This window comes from Mastomys coucha, unplaced genomic scaffold, assembly GCF_008632895.1.
Source record: "Mastomys coucha isolate ucsf_1 unplaced genomic scaffold, UCSF_Mcou_1 pScaffold18, whole genome shotgun sequence".
Taxonomy (NCBI): Eukaryota; Metazoa; Chordata; class Mammalia; order Rodentia; family Muridae; genus Mastomys; species Mastomys coucha.
The window spans coordinates 109,057,398-109,070,369 of record NW_022196900.1 but is presented as its reverse complement, the minus strand read 5'-3'; the positions used below and the strand labels follow the sequence as shown (position 1 = coordinate 109,070,369).

Sequence of the window (12,972 nt, the reverse complement as noted above, 5' to 3'; positions counted from 1 at the left end):
TCCATATGGATTCTAGCCATCCCATAGGCTAGAATCATAGGCTGTGTGGCCTTTTGTGTCTGGCTTCTCTCAGCAAAAGGTTTTCCAGGTCTACCCACAGAGTAGTATATACCAGGACAGTGCTCCATTCACCCCTTGTGCTAAACACAACATACTTTTACATTCCTGGTTCTTTTCTGTTTATTTGCCAGAGAATGACGGCTTCGATGTTTTGGCTTGTTGAGATAAGGTTAACCAATTTGCTATATAGCCCAGGCTAACATTCAACTCAGAATCCTCCTGCCTCCATCTCTGAGTGCTAGAATTCCAGGCGTGAGCCAACATCTTGCCAACAGCATTTTTGACAGGTGAGGGATAGTCTACCCATCCACTGGTCATTTCCTTCCCCTGCTCTTTCCGGCATGTGACAAGCTAATAGATGGGAATTTGCTCCCCAGAGTGTACATACAGCTTGTCTGAAGCATAGGATTAATTCACGGGCCACCTTTGGACTTGCTGGGGCCTCCCCTTTAGACATCTTAGGACTTTCCAGGCTAATGGGCTTGGAACAAGAAGGCCAGGGGCAGGTAAGAGGAAGTTCCTGGAGGTTCCAGGAATCTGAGAAGTTAAAGCCTCCACTTCCCCCACTGCCTGTGAGACCTGGGGACTGGCCTCTCCCGGGCCTCCTGTCAGGTCTGTGAAATCCCACCAGAGACCGGTGCTGAGGCTGCTCCCTGGTACGTCTGTGGAACACACTAGCCAGGCAGAAACCCTTCTGCACCTCAGCCTGCCCTCTCTGTGAGGGGCAGAGACCAGGAGGCCTAGAGGCAGGTGAGTGGGGTCTTCCATGTCTTCTATAAAAGGTGACTGTGAGGTGGGGGTTCTGAGAGCCAAAGTTTTGGGGGTGAAGAGTGAACTACTTCACGGTCACACTGTTAAAGAGGGAATCTCAACCCTGTATGTGACCGTCCTTACAAAGAACCCAGGTTAGCATATAAAACTGATGCAGGGAGCTAAGCTGTGGCTAGGAAAATTAACCCAGGTGCTGGGTGTGGTGTGACCTTTGGCCATAAATGGCCATCGTTATGTCTGCGGCCTAGAATAGTCTAGAAGGAAGGCAACTGTTCATATCTTGGTGCTTCTCACTAGCTGTGGAGGAGAAAAAACTATGTTTTCTCCATTTCCGTATTGTGACTTCTCACTTGTGACATTTGAAATAGTTGATATCAAGGTAGAATGAGAGGTTTCTGGAAGGTCATAGAGGGGTTGGGGAGACGGTTCAGCCGGTAGAGCTCTTACTGCTGCACAGGCTTTCAGGCTGCAGTTAGATCTCTGGCACCCATGCAAATGCTGAGCCGGCATAGTGGCCTATCTGTAATGCCAGTGTATGAGAGCTGAAGACAGGGTAGTGCCCACTTCTACTAACTGGCTAGATGAGTCTCTGCACACACACAGGGACATCACGCGTGCGTGCACGCGCACACACACTCACCCTATAGAGTAAGTCCATTTAATATTAATATGGATTGAGGAGCTAGGCGTAATGGTGAACACCCTTGTTCCCAGCATTTGGGAGAACCAAGACTCCATACAATTTCCAGGGCCTGCCCCTACTGCCCCACCTCACTTTGAGAACCACTCTCGCAAATGTAATTTCAGGGAGCAACCATACAGCCTCTTTCCCTTGTGGATATTTTGGGGGTGACTCATGCTGCTGCTGCTGCTTTATATCTAAGGGGTTCACATGACTGACTGAATCCAGGAGAATTTAAGACTGAGTGAGATGTTGTGCGAAGGGGCTTTCCGGTCCCTCTGCAGGAACATCTATGCACGTTTTGTGTCTTGTCTCAGAGACAGCTGGGCAACTGGAGTTATCTCTGTGAACTGTGGACCCATGACTTCCCATGAGCCCCTGTGCTTGCCGTTTATGGTCCCTGTTCTTAGGGATCCTTTAGTACTGAGAGAGACGGGAGGAGGCAGAGCGGCTACATGGAGGATGCTTCTCCTGTGTGCTGGGTGCTAGGAACTGGAACTTCAGTGTGTGTCCTGAAGTAACAAATGCCATACCTCTCCCTCCTCACACATCCCCAGGTGGCTCGGGACTATTCACCTGGATCTGCTGAGTAAGACAAATGTACCCCAACCCAGGCCCCTAAGCCTCCCCCAGCCCCTTCCTACGCTTCCTCCCCACCCGGTCCTGCTCCTGTCTGGAAGACACGAAGTGAACTGAGGTCCACTTGTAGAAGTAATCTCTATGAGAGGACATCAGGGTGATGCCTGCTCCTATACTGAGTTGGGGCCCCAAAAGCTGAGGTTTGGTTTGACGTTGGGCTGTAAGCTATCTCAGACCTGTGTTTGCTTCCTCTGAGATCAGGCAACCCTGGAGCCAGCCTGGTGGGGAACCAGGCAAGAAGGATGCTGGGAATGTTTTCCTAGGGAGTCTTCTCCAGGCAAGAGTGACCACTTGGGGGCTGCAGGCACCTACCTCCAGCACCTCATCTTCTGCTTTCCTCTGGAGCTGATAAGGGTACAGGGTACGGGGCAGCCAGGGCCTTTCTCTGTGGATTACTTCAGTAGCTCTCCCGGCCTCTCTGCGGTCAGCATTTAGCTCTCAGCTCCCTTCTAGCCAGCACTAGCAGCCCAGTTTGAGACTGACTGCCCTGGGCCATGAGAACCAGTGGCCCAGAGTCTAGCCTCTTCCCACTGTCACTAAGGTACACATGCCACGTTGTGGCTACCCCTTCTGCAGCAGAGCTTCTCTGCGTGAGTCGTAGACCATAGTCCTCCGGCTCTAACTAGACTACACGCTAACTGTTATTTTAATTTCTGGTCTCTGTATGAATGTCCCGCTGATTTCCCAGGGGTGCGAAGCAACTGCTTCAAGCCCTTTCTGAAAGTGCAATGAGTCATCTGGGTCCCTCTGTAGGTGTCTGTGGCAGGTGCATTTTGCTCTTTTTTGAAGCCAGAGGCTAGAGCTCTGGACTATGTGGGAATTTCTTTCCAAAATCGCCCCTCAGAACTTCCCAGAAGGGCTTGATACTCTCTGATAGTTCTAGGGTCAGAGACTTAATTTCATCCCCCTGCCTGAGAAGGCCTCTCAAGTGGCTGGGGTGGGAGCTTACAACCCCAGGACAGGAGTTCCACTGAAGATGCCACCTTTGTTCTATAGCCCAGCTTATGCTGGTGTGCTCTCTCCCTGCCGTCTGTGCTGGCTGGAGGAAGAAGCAGTGAACCCTAAGGAACAGGCCAAGCTGGGGCAGGCGGTCAGACAGTGGCTCAGCCAGTCTGCACAGGCTGCACTGTAATATAATAACAGGCTGTTCTGCCTCAAGCATATTGCTCTTGCAAAACCCCGGGCTGCAACCACTGAGGTGTGAGGCAGGGAGGCCACAGGAGGGAGGGAGCCTATTTGATCTTCAGGTGAAAGGAGGTTTTATAAATAGGTCACCTTGTTCCACATCCTGAATTTCATTCTTTCTCCATCTCGTGTCAAAACAATGGTTTTACTGTTCTGGGGTCAGGGGTACTGAGGGCGAGCGAGCCTAGCTTCAGGAGGTGGGTGTGTGTCTGCTTCCTCCCGGGTGACCCTCCTCTGTCCACTCCCATGCACGGCCCCCCAGTCACCTTGGCAGTGCCTTCTATAGTAAAAGACTAGTTTTCAGAAGAAGTGGGACCCTTGGGCCAAGCCATCTGAAGGCACTTTGGGGGACGTGAGGCTGAGGGGTTGTACATTTGCTGAAGGGACATGGTAGGGTTCCAGGTCGATGCTGGCAAGTTCAGAAGTCCCAACTGAGCCAAGTGCTGGAAGTTGTCCCCTTAGATGTCTCCCTTTGAGGTCCCCATTCTCCCTCCTGGATCTACAGTCCTGGGTTTTATGGGTTCAGAATTATGAGGCCTTTGACAAGGGCAGAGCTTGAGTAGAGCCCACCTGGCTGGGTTGTAGTCTAAAACAGTGTGTCTGGGGCAAGCGGCGATAGACGGCCGCTCCATTTTCCGTGGACAGAGTACGTTGGTGATTTAGGAAGCGTCATGGCGCTCTGGATGGTTTCTTTGGGAAGGCCTCACAGCTAGACTAGCGTTCTTATCTTTGACTCCACTCTTCTGTCAATCACGGACCTCAGAAAATCTAAAATGAATGTGCCTTCTCTTTCCTAGCACCGTGTCCCAGGGTGGCCACTGTAAAATGTTCAGCGTTTATTCTTCTGGGCCTTTCTCTGCGCCTGCTCCTTCGGAGATGGGAGCACACGCCTCACGTTCCTGTGATCCGCTTTAACAGCCTCACGGTCCTACTTTTGCAGCCTTTCCCAAACTGCCTCATGCCCAAACTGCCTCATTCCCAAACTGCCTCATTCCCAAACTGCCTCATGCCCAGGGCTCACCCTGCGTGCCGTGTCTTCATCCGAGTGCTCCTGTGTGTAGGCCGGGTGGGGCCGTGAGTCTCTCAGATCAGACTCCTGGAAGAGTATTTGGCACCTGGTTGGAGGTGTGCCGTTTTCCCCCAGGCCCCGACAGAGAAGGTTGTCCTGGTGGGAGTCCTGTTCTTCACACTAGCTGACAGTTCCCTGCCAAGCTCCCATGTCCTTCACGATGCCCTCCATGATGTCTTGGATAACAGCAAGGGGCCCTTGACTGAGAGTATAGAAGGCTGCTCACCAAAGCCAAAGCTTCGTTCGGGAAGTTCCTATCTTGTTAGAACCAAGCTGTGCTTTTGAAAGTCTAGTACAGATGCCACCTTTGAAGGGTTCCTGGTGCTCCGGCCATCTAATCTAAGCTTTTGCCTCTAACCTGGAACTGAGCGGTGACCCCAACTCTGTGTGTGGCAGAAGTGGGGGAGGGAAGGAAGTTCTTCCCTAAAGGCAGGCGGAAGAAATTTAAACCGCAGGGAAAGTTTAGTGTGGTCTAGCGGAGGCAGGCATCCCTTCCTTAGTTCCTGCGATTCTGATTTGATTCACTCTAACATAAAGAAATAGAGAGTGAGGTGTGCCTGTGCATGTGTGTATGTGTGTGTGCATGTATGTGTGTGCCTGTGAGAGTGTGAGAGCGTGTGTGTGCTTGTGTGTGTGTCTGTGCATGTGTGTGTGTGTACCTGTGAGAGTGTGAGAGCGTGTGTGTGCTTGTGTGTATGTCTGTGCATAAGTGTGTGTGTGCGTGTCTGTGTGTATCTGTGTCCATGCGTGTCTTGTGTCCATGTGTATCTGTGTGTGTGCATCTGTGTCTGTGTGTGTCTGTGTCCGTGTGTGTCTGTGTCTGTGTGTCTGAACTGGCCTGTCAGGGTCAGACATCAGCTCTCAGGGCCAGTGCCTTTGCTCTTACCCGCTGTGCTCTGCTTCCGTCCGTGGTTTTCTTACCCACCCCACCCTCCAGCCAGAGATAGGAAGGGCCACCATATCCTTGGGGCTAAGGTCTCTTCCATTCCCAGGCTATGACTGCTGTGTGCCAAGTGGAGCGTGGGTTGAACTGGGATCTGAGGAGCGGGAAGGTGAGAACTGAAGAAAGACTGGGGTCCGCCTAGGACATCCCCCTCACAGCCTTGGGGTCTGTCCCAAGCCTGCCCCCTTGTCAGTGTGCTGAGGTTCACATATCCCTAACAAGAGAGCAGGACATCCAGTGACATTGGTGGCAGTAGGGGAGAGACCGTCCTGTGTGACCCATGAAGCTGTTCTTGTGGCATTTCCTGACTAATTATCCAGGTAGCTTTCATGTGGCAGAGCCCCTGTCACTGACTACTTTTGATTCTGGAACAAGAATTCAGAGTCTAAACACGAGCTAGTTCTCTTTTGTGAGTCATCAAGTTCTAGTCTATTGTGCAAAGAGCATCCTTCCTCTTGTAAGTAGCTGCTCCCTCAGCCTTTGCTGATGCTTCCTCCCACCCCCAACCCCCGCTGCCCTTGGTTGATCTTTAATCTGATTTTACCTGGAGGAAAACATTGCCGAGAGAAGGACTGGATGTGTTCCCTGCTGCCCAGTAAGAGTAACAGACCTGCAGTCAGAGCTCGCGCACACATGCATACGTACACATATAGATGCACATGCAGTTAGTGTACACAAACACATATGCACATGTGTACACACATGCGAGCACACACACACACAAATGTGCACATGCACACTTGGGTACATAATCTCTTAGATGGGACACTTGCCTGCTATACTGGAGCCATGACGGAGTAATGACATTGTATGTGCCCTCCTCAGCCTTCTCTTAGGAGTGTTGCTCGTCTTTGGGGAATCTCCAACATTGTAACTACGTGACAGCCGGCAAGGGCAACCCTGGAGACTAAGCACAGGGGATGTGTTCCATAGTCAGGGTGGCCAGAGTCTGGTAGGGCAGGCAGGGTACCAGTGACTAGAGCTTTGCTTGGGGATTAGCTGGCCATGAGGATGCCCAGCAGGTGCTGTGTGGAGAGATATGCTAGTGCATGCCAGAGTTCACTTGCTGAGCATGAGACTAAGGGTCTCAAGTAGGAGCCCCCAACGTCTAGGCTTCTATCCTGCTCCTCCACTTCAGTGACCCCTACCATCACTCCACTCAGTGGTAGCCCTGTGCACATGGGCACATGCGCCTGTCTATGTAGGCATCTGTGGGTGCGTGGTGATGGCAAACCAGCCCTGTGGGCTCCATGTTGTCTAGTTTCAGCCTAAAAGACAACAGACACATAGCCGCTCCCTTCCCACCCTTCATGATTTAGTGGCTCCTGGGTAGGGATGACGACTGAGTCCTCCCACCTCTCTGAGGCTTGCTGTCTGCCGCCCCGGGGAACCTCAGGCCCTAGCTCTTTTTGTGGCACATTTGAACTGGATCTGGCTTGAACCTCTGCTTTGCTTCCAGAACAGCAGGAGATGGAACTAGGAGTGAGCCAGAGCCAGCATCTGTACTTGGTCCTCCACTTCCTGTTAACAATACTCACTGTTAGTCCTTGCTGGCTCAGGGACCTGTGCTGTCCAGTGTCAACCACGCTGTAAAGACCCGCCCATGTTCCTGTCACATGGCAGCACACATGGATGGCACACACCCACCCCACCCTGAGCTCCATGTGCAAGTATTTTGGAAGAGCGGGTCAGCGGTTGTTCACAGTTTTATAAGAGGGGTCAGTCAGCAAACTATGGCTATGGGCTAAATGCAGCTCTCTGTTTTCTTAAAGTATTATTGGACATAGCCACACCCATTTATTTACACACTGTCTGAGAAGCCTAAAATATTTACTATCTGGCCATTCACAGAGCAAATTAATTCACTGAGGGTTTAGTGGAGTCCCTAATCTTGGTCTTCCGTGGGACAGCATTCAAGTGCTTGGGTCACAGCCAGAGGCTGTGTTCATGTGTTGGGCCAGGCGTGGTAACCAGGAAGATTGGCTCACAGTGATCTTTGTTCAGTGAATGAGCACATTCTAGAACATCAAAGTAAAATGCCAGTTGTGCCAAGCCCTCTCTAGGACATTGTCTCCATTGGCTTTCGGATAAGCATGTGACACACGGGCAACACCCATGTTATACATGAACAGAGGAAAACTTGGACAAACCAAAAGTGAGCCATAGTTGGTGTACAAGGCACAGCGTCCTGAGTGAGCTTGGGAGCCTCGGAGACAGGCCTGGGGACATGCCCTTCGGGAGACAGCCCAGGGAGAGGTGAGAATGGGAGGGTACATCTGCATGGGCGGGTTTTTAAAAATAAGTGATTTTCAAACTACGTGTGTGGCCCGGGGCCTGAGTGCAGGTCCTCACAGAGGCCAGAGACCCCAGCTTTTCTCGAGCTGGAGTTACAGACAGTTGTGAACCACTCGGGTTTGTGAACCACTTGGGGTTGGACCTGGGAATCAAACTTGGGTCCTCTGGAAGATCAGTGTTTACTTTTTACCTCTGAGGCATCTTTCTAGCTGCCTACGGGGGCAATTTAAAGTGGATGGGAGGAGGGAAGGAGATGGCATGGGGACCCTTACCTAGGTTAGGAGGTGGCTAGCTATGGACAGTGTCGTCTTCAGCCAACAACCTGGACACACAGGAAAGATGAGTCAAGAGTGGCTCTAGATTTGCCATGGCAACTGACCGCTCATAAGGTGACTCAGACGATGGGATGGTGGGACACGTACAACAGAGTGCTTGGACCGTGTCCCCTGGCCTGCCCTTATGAGAGAATCATTCCACAATACAGTGGACACTTTCAACTTGTGCCAGCCAGCTCTCTCTCCAGCTCCTTCTTCCCATACCTTCCGACCAATTCATAGCCATTCCATGCCTGGGGCTCTCGCCTTCCTACAGGCCAGAGGGGGGAAGCAGATCAGCACTGTGCGGGTGTTAGTGAGCTCCTGGACGTGGGTGTTAGTGAACTCCTGGGAGCGGGTGTTGTTAGAGAACTCCTGGGTGCGGGTGTTAGTGAGCTCCTGGGCTGTATACAGGTCATTGGTAACATCTTAGAACTAGAAGAGACTGTGGGACCGACCTGGATAGGTAGCGGATGCTCTACCCTGAGATAACATCTTTGGTTGTTCTTTCTAGGGCTACCAGGAGATTCCCTTCTGTTACCCGCCTTATGCTTGCCTGCTTCAGCCTTCCCAAAAGTCTGTTCAGTGGCGACAGAGTGGGATCCATGACCTGGCTCAGGGGCCGGCAGGCTGAGTGCTGGCTTGTTTCTATAAATAAAGTTTTACTGTAATACAGTCATGAAATCAGCTTCTATGCCTTTCATAGGAGCTTGTGTGCTATGGTGGTGATGTCAAATAGTTTGTAATCTGGTCCATAAAGCCCAAGACAATTAGCAAGGACCTTTTATACATAGAATTTGCTGGTTTTGGTTGTTAGCATTTGATGTCAGCTGTGATAATAAACGTTCCAATGAGAAGCGATGGGTAAGGAAAGGGTTTATTCTAGCTTACAGGTTACACTTTTATCATCGAAAGGAATCAGGGCACAAACTCAAGGAGCTTGAAGCAAGCATTGCGGCTGATTGATTAAGCCGGCAACACGAGGCCCAAAAGAGGAGTTTTTTAAAAAGGGTTGGTGATGTAGCATACACCACATGCACACACACACATGCTACACATACATAAAAACAAAAACAAAAACAAAAAACAAAAAACAAAAACCATACATGTGAGGCAGGCCCTTCATCCACTGAGCCATCTTTCCAGCCCTCCACGTTTGTTTGCCAGAGAGCAGAGCCACGAGTGAGACCCAGGAGTGCAAATGCTTTGCTGTTTTCCCTGATCCAAAGCTGGACAGAAACAGGTGGGGACAGCATCGTCTTCAGCCTCTCTTCCTCACCTCTACACCCACTGGAGGTCCAGTAGACAGATGCTGTGGGGTCTCCCCTCTGCTCCCACTTCCCCACCCTCCCTAACATATCCAAGGCATGGTGAAGCCAGAGGGGAAGGGAGCGGCATAGACTTTAGTCCTCCCTACCACGAGGCTATAACAGGAGACTCAAGGGGGGAGTGTTGCCTTCTAGTTGATCATCCGCAAGTTAGCCCAGAACCTTTGAGGGTTAGTGGATGGCCCTTGCCTCTTCTGTGTCCATCCGAATCCAGGGCCCACCCTAGGGGGCTTTGCAGAAAGCCTTATTGATGGCTCCGGTCCAGGCAGGGTAAGGACCTGGTGAGGAGTTGCAGAGGCCTCTGGGCTGTAGAGCCTGGCTGAGCGTGCATGCATTTTCTACACTGAACATGATCTACATCCATCTACACTGTGCATGATCTACATCAGCGATCCCTCCCTTGGGCCACTGATGTCATGACTGTGAGGGGTGACGATGCTGGAGAAGAACGGGGAAGGTTGGGCGTGGTGTCTTCCTCTGCTTGGCGTTCTATACAGGGAAGAGGGGAGCAAGAAGGTGTCAGTGAGCCGAGGCTCACTCCGCGGTCTATGCTGCCACCTTGGCCTTCTGACTGTGAAAAGCCAACTAGGAGGCCAGCCAGCATCCCCCGTGTTTCAAAGTGACCCGGGACGTGGAGGGCAGTGCCAAGTCCCTAAGCCTACTGCTACCTCCCCACACGGACCATGGGGTGGATGGCCTCTTTCCCTTTGTGACAACATAGCCACAGGAACAGGGGCATTTCACTCTGAACTAGGGTTCCAGGCTGCTGAGACGTATCGGGGTATGTGCGTCCGTGTTTCTCTTTAACCTTCCCCCTGCAGCTGCACCCCAGCTCACCCACTCTCTTGTTTTTCTTTCCACCCATTAGGCAGTACAGAGTGCTTCACAACCTTTGGAGATCACCTAGCAACCTCCATTAGGGGTTCTGTCCGGCCCTGACTGGCGATCTGGAGTCAACGCCCCATGATTGATGAGTTTGCCTTGGGAGTCAGCGAAAAGGTGAAATAAAGGCCAACATGGGTCAGAAGGTCACAGGAGGGATCAAGACTGTGGACATGCGGGACCCCACATACCGACCCCTAAAGCAGGGGCTCCAGGGTCTGGATTATTGCAAGCCCACCCGGCTGGACCTGCTGCTCGACATGCCCCCGGTGTCCTATGATGTCCAGCTGCTCCACTCCTGGAACAATAATGACCGTTCGCTCAATGTCTTTGTGAAGGAAGATGACAAGTTGATCTTTCACCGGCATCCGGTGGCCCAGAGCACGGACGCCATCAGGGGCAAAGTTGGGTACACACGTGGACTGCACGTATGGCAGATCACATGGGCCATGAGGCAACGAGGCACGCATGCCGTGGTGGGCGTGGCCACGGCCGATGCCCCTTTGCACTCTGTTGGGTACACAACCCTTGTAGGAAATAACCACGAATCCTGGGGCTGGGACCTGGGGCGTAACCGTCTCTACCATGATGGCAAGAACCAGCCAAGTAAAACATACCCAGCCTTTCTGGAGCCAGATGAGACCTTCATTGTCCCTGACTCCTTTCTCGTGGCCCTGGACATGGATGATGGGACCTTGAGTTTCATCGTGGATGGACAGTACATGGGAGTGGCTTTCCGGGGACTCAAGGGTAAAAAGCTGTATCCCGTAGTGAGTGCCGTCTGGGGCCACTGTGAGATCCGCATGCGCTACTTGAACGGACTTGATCGTAAGTGTTCCCTGCTTTGTCTAAAGCAGTGTTGTCCCCCCATGTCCCTGTGGTCCTGGCTAGTTTATGTAGTTATTGGATTTAAAATATCTTTAGATAACCCAGTGTTTGTAGATCCTCACATGTCATATTTCACCTCTACCTGTTTACATGAAAAAGTCTGTCTAGAGCTTGCAGGAGTACCCAACAGTGTTTCATAAATAAATAATGGATGGATAATGGATGGATGATGGATGGATGGATGGATGATGATGGATGGATGGATGATGGGTAGATGGATGGATGGATGGATGGATGGGTGATGGATGGATGGATGGATGGATGGTGGATGGATGATGGATGGATAATGGATTATGAGTGATGGATGATGAATGGATGGAGAGATCAGATGATTTAGATGAGTAGGTGATGATGAATGGAGTAGTGAATAGATGAATGAATGAGTGAATGGTTTTTATTATATTATTATGCTTCCAGTCTTGAACTGTGTATTCTATCACAGTAGCTAGCATCAGCAAGTTGAGCTTTGTAGCCTTGGGGATGCTCTGGTCTCTTAGATAATAAGTGAAAGCTAGGGACCTCTCCCAGTCATGACCCAGATTCTGCCTGCCTTTCTCTCTCTCCCCCTCTCTCTCCTCTCTCTCAGAGCTAGACACTCCATTGCACCACTGTCTTGAGAAAGACTTGCTTAGTCTTGGAGTAGAGATACTGCCGAGTCAGCAATGACGTCCGCCTGTCCCCTTGGAGAGGGGTGTGGCCTCTCTCTGTGTTGAAATGGTTTGTGTGCAGCAACACCATGCTGGTGGCAGATCCAGGTCATCTCAGCATGAGTGGGTTTGGGAAGCCGTGTTAGCAGGAGTCCAGTGCTCCAGACCCGTCTACCCCTATGCCAGGTTCCCTAATGCTCCAGACCCATCTACCCCTATGCCAGGTTCCCTCTCATTTCCCACAAGGGCTTCTCCTGTGGTCTAGACTGGTCCCTCTCCATAGAGGAGAAGCCAGGAAATGTCAGCCACCTATGGCTGCTTTTAGGAGCAGGTTTGGCCTGGCTCCAAATCCCAGCCCCAATCTGTGTTTTGTGATAAGTGTGGTTCTCGCCTATGTCAGGAGCACAGGCTGGACCATCCTCCTCTCTGACCCTTAGGATCCCCTAGTCTACCTCAGCCCTCCCTCAGGTCTATCTTTGAAAGGCTCTGGGATGTTCAGCGTCGTCAGGCGTGGGAGCGAACTCCTGAGTCCCCTCCTGCTCCATCTTTCCCTGTGCAGCCAAGCCAAAGGGTACGGCCCTCATGGCACATGTGGCCAAGTGTGCACCTCAAAGGGAACCTCCCTGCGGAAGTCATCTCAGACCTGGACCAGGGAACTAGCAGAGCAGGTTCTGTGGGTCCGGCTCCCTCCACTACAGAATCGAGTAGCATAAATCCGCAGCTGAGTTTGCAGGTTCGGCCAGGGACGCCTGAGCACAGGTGTCCTGGGAACCCTGACTCTGGGCTTGCCTCCCTCCTCCCTACAGACGAGTGCTCAGTGTCCCAGGGAGGTTTATGCTCCCTCTTGCAGAGTGGCAGGTGGGGGGTCGATGTCTCCTAGGTACCAGATCTGAGCTCTGCTAGAACTGCCCAACCCTGTATTTGGGAATAGGCTTGCCAGTACTCCCTTGAGCCCAGGGAGTGTGTGTGGCTTCCAGTTGTCCCAGCTCCTGTACAGAATGCAGACTCATAGCAGCTAAGAGGGGCCTGGGTGTGTTTGCCCTTGGCTCATCATGTGTAAGTCACATGTCTTTTTCCTCAGTGCACTTCCAGAGGCCTAGACATGCCCTGGGAGCAGCCAGTTCTTCACTGAGCTCTGCATCAGGTGGAGGGCTCACTACCCACCAAACTAGTTACTCTTCTCATTGCCTGGGCAAAACTGACAGATACCCCTGTCAGAAGGAAGGAAAGGAGGGAGGGAGGGAGGGAGGGAGGGAGGGAGGGAAGGAG

General features: G+C 51.8%; 1 protein-coding gene across 4 annotated transcripts in view; it reads left to right on the top strand.

Annotated features, from left to right (window-relative positions):
* Nucleotides 1–12,972, top strand: part of Spsb1 (splA/ryanodine receptor domain and SOCS box containing 1) — a 61,964-nt gene that overhangs the window by 40,874 nt on the left and 8,118 nt on the right. The window contains exons 1-3 of one of the 4 annotated variants that reach the window (XM_031379523.1): nucleotides 5,826–5,944; nucleotides 7,403–7,605; nucleotides 10,155–10,996. In XM_031379523.1, coding sequence (XP_031235383.1) covers nucleotides 10,303–10,996 — 694 coding nt within the window. In that variant the 5' untranslated portion in view covers nucleotides 5,826–5,944; nucleotides 7,403–7,605; nucleotides 10,155–10,302. The other 3 variants (XM_031379524.1, XM_031379522.1, XM_031379525.1) reach the window with 3 other exon arrangements.